This window comes from Elephantulus edwardii, unplaced genomic scaffold (assembly GCF_000299155.1).
Source record: "Elephantulus edwardii isolate Elephantulus edwardi_28Jun2011 unplaced genomic scaffold, EleEdw1.0 scaffold00066, whole genome shotgun sequence".
Taxonomy (NCBI): domain Eukaryota; kingdom Metazoa; phylum Chordata; class Mammalia; order Macroscelidea; family Macroscelididae; genus Elephantulus; species Elephantulus edwardii.
The window spans coordinates 10,627,944-10,634,487 of record NW_006399816.1 but is presented as its reverse complement, the minus strand read 5'-3'; the positions used below and the strand labels follow the sequence as shown (position 1 = coordinate 10,634,487).

Genomic DNA, 6,544 nt, shown 5'->3' with positions numbered 1-6,544 from the left:
TGTCAGAGACAGTGAGATTGGCACAGGACAGAGCGGAGTTTAGGGCTGTTGTACATAGGGTCGCTATGAGTCGCAGGCGACTCGACGGCACATAACAACATAACAACATTTAATCAGTTGCCTATATGAAATGTTACCAAAACAGAAAAGAAAACCCAAGAGTTTGACTCAAGAAGAATAAAGAGCAAATATAGAAAACAAACACAATATCTCAAACAGGGTCCTGCTTCGTCTGTCTGTCTGTCTCTCTTGAGGTGGGGGTATGTATGTAGAGGCAAAGGAGTATGAATCAAACTTTTCTGTGCTTTTTTTATTTGACCCAATACCATGTCAGAAACATATCTCTGGGTCAGAACATACGGTTCTCCTGCAATCTTTTCATATCTGAGCAGTCTTCCATTCATGCTTGTAGAATCACTTCTTGTAGCCAGTGCTACTGGTGGACATTTATGTCCTTTTCTGTGTTTTGCCATTACAAACACTGCTTTAGTGGTCACCTTGTATTTAAACTTTAAAGATCAAGTGTATCTGTTAAATTTCCTAATAGGTCAAGACATGTATATAGTTAATGTCAGAGCGCAACCCACCAAACCCATTGCCTTTAAGCTGATCTGACTCTCATGGTGGCCCTATGGGACAGAGTAGAATTGTCTTGTAAGATTTCCAAGGCTGTAATCGTCCCTGGACTACAAGGATGCTCTGGTGGCCTAGCAGTTGAAGGCAGGCAATTCAAATCCACCAGCTGTTCCACAGGAGAAGGATGGGCAGTTTCCTCCCATGCAATTTACTGCTCCTGAAAATCCTCTAGAGGTTCAACTGAGGGCCAGTTCCAACTTCACAGCACACAACAACAGTCTTCCCTGAAGCAGACACCTTTCTCCCATAGAACAATTAGTGGGTTGGAACCACTGAACTTTTAGTTCATTTCTGAATGCTTAACCAGCGTACTCCAGGCCAAAACCAAATCTGTTCCCATCAAATTAGTTCTGATTCATGTATCACAGGGCTGACCTCCATGGGGTTCCAGGCCCAGACCTCCCTGGGGCGCTACATCTCTCTCCCGTTCAGCAGCTGGTGTGTTCGAACTGCTGGTTAGCAGTTGAACATTTAACCTTTATGTCACTAGTGCTCCTTAATTTGGATGGATTAAAAAAAAAAAAACTACAAGCAAAACCAAAACTTTAATATTGCCAGCAAATATAAAATTAATGTAATATGGTAGACAAGATAGCAAGGCTTTTTATACATTTATATATGACATCTGACCAATTTTCAGTCACCATCGTATCTTCTCTCCAGATTTAAAAAAGTAGTATGCTGATTTCTATGTTGTTGTTGTTGTTTATGTGCCATCAAGTTGCCTATGACTCATAGCAAACTTGTGTACTCTGAAGCCTGCCCTGTCCTGAGCCAGTCTCACTGACTCTGCCACACCTACCCCCATTGCCCCAGTTACTGTGTCAATCCATCTCCTCCAGGGTCTTCCTCTCTTGCACTGTCCCTCCACCCTTCCAAGCATGGTGTCCTCCTCCTAAGATTGGTCCTTCCTGACCACGTGCCCAAAGTACATGAGACAGAGCTTCAAAATCCTAGCCTCCAAGAAGAAAATTGGTTTCACCCTCTCCAAGACAGATCCGTGTGTTTTCTTGATGGTCCATGGTATATTCAAGACTCCTCTCCAGTGCCACAACTCAAACGCATCAATTTCTGTAATCAAGATTCCACTCCCCCCCCCCCTGTACAAAAATCATATAATGGCCAAGAAGTCACAACAGTACAACAGGTAGAGGTTGAAAAGCACACAGATTGGGTGCTGAAAATAAATACTGAGTATGAAGAGGAGTTGGTGTCCATCACCTTGAGTGTGTGTGGGTTTGCTTTCACTATGAAGAGATCCTGACCTGTCTCAAGAATGCCACCTACTTCCACAGAGTGCAGCGGAGATACAGCTGGGGGGCGGGGGAGCGGCTCAGGGATCCACTGAGTATTTGAAGGGGAGGTGTCTTAGCTGTCATTAAAAGAAAAAGTATTTCTTTTTCTACTGCTCAATTGTGTCAATTGAGAGTTCATCAGTAGACTCAACAAGTGCTATGAATAATTTAAAACTTCTGTCTAGGGGAGCTCTGGTGGCCTAGTGGCAAGGAGCTGCAACTACAATCCCAGAGGCGCACGGTTCAAATCCACCAGATGCTCTGCCGGGGAAGGAGGGACAATCTCCTGTACCAGTCAGATCTGATTTGACGGTACACTCACACAAAAATAATAAGATAAAATAAAAAAAAAATCTGTCTAAGAATATACATACAGAGACATTTACATTCTAGCCCAAGCAAGCAATATAAAATCTGCATCTATTTGCATGCGCACCTACATGTATGAGAATGTTTCCTTGCACTTTCAACAGAGATTGAAGAATGCCAGGATTTTTCAAACTTTCAGTCAGTCTTCATTGTTTTTTTATACCCTTCAGTGGTATTTTATGAGTGACACTGAGGATGTTTACAGCTTTGGCTATTTGTATTTTTTACTATCTGGGTTGCCTCTCTGTCTGTTGACTACTTTTTCTATGAAGAAATCCTCTTCTTCCTCCTCAATGATTTTTTAATGAAAATTTTTATTTTATACTGGTTTACTTACCAAGTTTGTACATTGTTTTTCACACCACATCTTTCCCATTTCTTTTCTCCACCCCCTCTTCTAGCCACTAAATGATGTGACCCTATGATTATGCTCCCACCCCCACACCCGTGCCCATCCTCACTCCTCTGCTCCCCGCTACCCCCTTGGATCCTCAAACACATTTTACTAGTTATCTTTCTATTACTACAGTAATGTTCTTACACCGTATTTGTCCTTACAGGACTAAGTTAGTTCGCTTAATATAATCCTCCCCAGCCCCTCCCAGGGTAGGTAGTGATTTTCAAAATCACTGCTCCTGCGTGCTGCATAGTATTCTGTCGCATGAATGTACCATAATTCTCAATCCATTTAATTGTGGTTGGACATCTGCGCTATTTCTATGTCATGGTGAATAACGCTGCTATGAACATTGGTGTACAAGTCTCTGTGCCTCAGTTCTCATTCTTTCAGTATATATTCCAAGCAGTGGAATAGCTAGGTCATAAAGAATTTCTATGTTCAGCTTTTTCAGAAAACACTGAACTACCTTCCAGAATGCTTGTGCCATTTTATAGTCCCACCAACTGTGTATTAGAGTTCCTCTCTCACTGGCTCATAGCTGAGTCTCCAGTGGGTTTTCAGAGGCTGTAAATTACAAGGGAGGAGATTGACCAACTTTCTCCCTCAGAGTAGCTGAGACTGAATGGAAAGGACTCAGCCAACATCACACAGTGAGGTGGGGAGCGAGCATTATGGGTATTATTAGAGGCCACGTGTGCTGGCTCCTGATCCTCCCCCTGCCCCGTTACTATCCTAGATGTGAGCGACAATTATTTCTAGATGGGATTATGGGAGTTGTTTGAATCTTTCTTTTGCAACAATTGTCTTTTGGAACAGATAAAAAGTAAGACTAAATAAGAATGAAAGGGGAAAAAAAGAGTTCTCATCTCGCCACATCCTCTCCAACATTTATTACTTACTGCCCTGTTAAACCTTGCCACTACTACTGGAGTGAAATGATATCTCATTGTGGTTTTGATTACATTTCTCTAATGCCAGTGATTTTGAGTATTCATGTGTCTGTTGGCCATCCAAATATCTTCCCTGTGAAAATTCCATGTCTTTTGCCCATTTTGCAATTGTGCTGTCAGTCTTTTGCTTGTGGAGGTCCTGTAGGATTCTATAAAAAGTTGATATGAGAACCTTGTCTGAGGTGGTATTTCCAAGTGTTTGTTCCCAGTCAGTAGCTTTTCTTTTCACTCTATTGGAAAATGTTTTTCATGGGCACAGGATTTTAATCTTTAGAAGGTCCCATTCATGAATTTTATCCTCTCCGGATTGTGTCATTTCTGGCTGTATTTGGCAGGAGCTGGATACACTACTCTTTAATGATTTTAATGATTTTTTTTTATTGTTAAGGAAATTGACACATGCTTATTTTACATTTTTGTGCTTATTTGCTGTTAATTGGAACTGATCTTCTCACAATACATAATGTCTTATGTTGAAGCCATTTCCTCCTTACCATACAGTGTCTAAACTAATCTTGCTTCTGTGTGTGCCTGTACTTGCCTCTCCCTAGGGGAGCCCTTCAATGGCCAGCTGGCACCCGAGGGCAGGAGCCAGGACCAGGAGGAAGAGAAAGAGAGGAGCGAGGAGAAGGAAGAAGACGTACATGGGGAGACACCTGAACTGTTTACCCCAGAATCGGCCCAGACCTTCCCAGTCAGGCAGCCAGATCGATTTACTCCCCACCGGCCGGACCATTTGGTGCCACCAGCACCACAGCCCCCACGGAGAAGCCGGGATCACAACTGGAAGCAGCTTGGGACCACCGAATGCTCGACTAGCTGCGGAAAAGGTGAGTTCAGGGTGTGTGACACAGGCAGGTCCCCTCAGAACCCCAGCTTGTGTGAGCCTATGGTGCATGGAAGACCCTCACATCCAGAAGCCTATATGACGTGTCTCATCAAAATGACATAGGCACTGGGGGTTTGTTAAATTTTAAACCCAGATATCCTAGATCGGGGGAGCTCTCATAGTTCATAGGGGGCTGTGCTACTAATCCCAGGGTTGTGCCTCTCTCCTGGTTCAAATCCACCTGCCTCTCTGTGTGAGAAAGATGGGAAATCTGGACAGTCTCCTCCTATGCAGTTTACATGGAAACCAAGGAAGGCTCAGCAATGAGTCAGTTTTGGCCAGATGGCAAGGAGTTATGTTTTTGTAGTTTGATCTCAGAAATATTTTGCTGTTTTGTTTAGTTTAATGGGAGGGAGGGATAGATAGATAGATAGATAGATAGATAGATAGATAGATAGATAGATAGATAGATAGATAATAGAGATAGATGATGGATAGATAGGTAGATAGATAGATAGATAGATAGATAGATAGATAGATAGATAGATAGATAAATAATAGAAATAGATGATAGATAGATAGATGATGGATGGCTAGATAGATAAACAAAATATTTGCCAGTTCAGCATCATTTATACCTAAAATCCAGTACAATTGGTCACCTTTATCATCTATACAGCCATCATCACTATCCATTGCCAAATTATTCCAACACCGTTTACAGAAACTGATTGTCCCCTTTCTCCAAACCCCACTACTCCCAGTAAACCAGAACAACCAAACCCACTACCATTGAGCAGATCATAGCGACCACCCACCAGGTTTCCAAGGTTGTAGATATTAACCGGCACCAGCTGCCTCATCTTTTTCTCATGGAGCAGCTGGTGGATACAGATGGCCAACCTTAGGGTTACCAGCATAACACTGTAAAACACTCTGCCGCCGGGCTTAATAAAATGCTGGTCATTTGCCGGTCTCATGTAAGTGGGCTCATGCAATGTCTTTCTGTTTCTGGCTTATTTCACCCAGTATGTGTCAGGACTTCATTTCTCTTTTATGGCTGGATAATAGTTCATTGTACATATACACCACAATTTATTTTTCTGTTCATCTACTAGGCATAATGATGGACATTTATGTGTGGTTTCTCTCATTTTGACTATGAAATGCTGTATTGAACATTGTTGTGCACATATGTTCTTTGGTAATGATAGAATACACTCAGATAATTTCCTGATCTAAAAAAAATCTGTGTACAAGTCAAGGTTGTGGAAGATTTTACACAAATGCTAGTTGAAACTCAAAGCCAAATAAAAAATTTTGAATAGAATTGTTCTGAGGACTTGGAATGTTAGTTAGTTAGTTAGTTAGTTAGTTAGTTAGTTAGTTAGTTAGTTAGTCAGTCAATTTTACATTCATCAATATTCACAATGTGCTTTCATATATTGTTGTTATTACGTGACTTTGAGTCTGAGTTTATTTTCACTTTCTCATCACCGACTACCTTGTGCATTTCCCCAGGTTACTAAGCACTGCTAAGCAGAGGGACACAGCTTTGCACATTCATGCCTCTTTGTGCCTTCTTCTCTGACCTCAGGCCACCCTCAGATATCCCTTTTCCTCCCCTGCCCCCCACCAACGCCCTTTCTCTTGGTTCTTAGCACCTTCTACACACATCTCCCTCTTTCCAACCTTCATTCCTCTCTACACCCCTACCTACAAAAATTCACTCTCAGCAAGACTTTCTCTAATTCATGAGGAAACAGAGTGGTCACTTCAACATAGAGTTGCAAACCTACATACATTCATAATAAAATAAATATCCATCCCCTCCTTCAAGACAGAGTCTTTCCACCTGCAATTCTTGACCCACATTTGTGCCTTTGCTCTTGGCCTGCTCTGCCCTGCCCACCACAGGCCTCCTCAGATGTCTTCCCTGTTGATAATCCTCTCTAACATCTTCTATTGCCCTCCTCTCTCCACCAGCTCCTTCCTCTCAGTTCATAAATCTATTCAAGTCCCTCCCTTCTACATTACTTCCATCTCTAGGTCCTGCTGGCCCTGT

General features: G+C 42.2%; 1 protein-coding gene across 2 annotated transcripts in view; it reads left to right on the top strand.

Moving 5' to 3' along the window:
• THSD4 (thrombospondin, type I, domain containing 4) overlaps positions 1-6,544 on the top strand; it is an 868,930-nt gene that overhangs the window by 809,862 nt on the left and 52,524 nt on the right. For both annotated transcript variants that reach the window (XM_006888340.1, XM_006888339.1), the window contains one exon: positions 4,202-4,480. In XM_006888340.1, the coding sequence (XP_006888402.1) occupies positions 4,202-4,480 (279 nt within the window). The remainder of the gene's footprint in view (positions 1-4,201; positions 4,481-6,544) is intronic.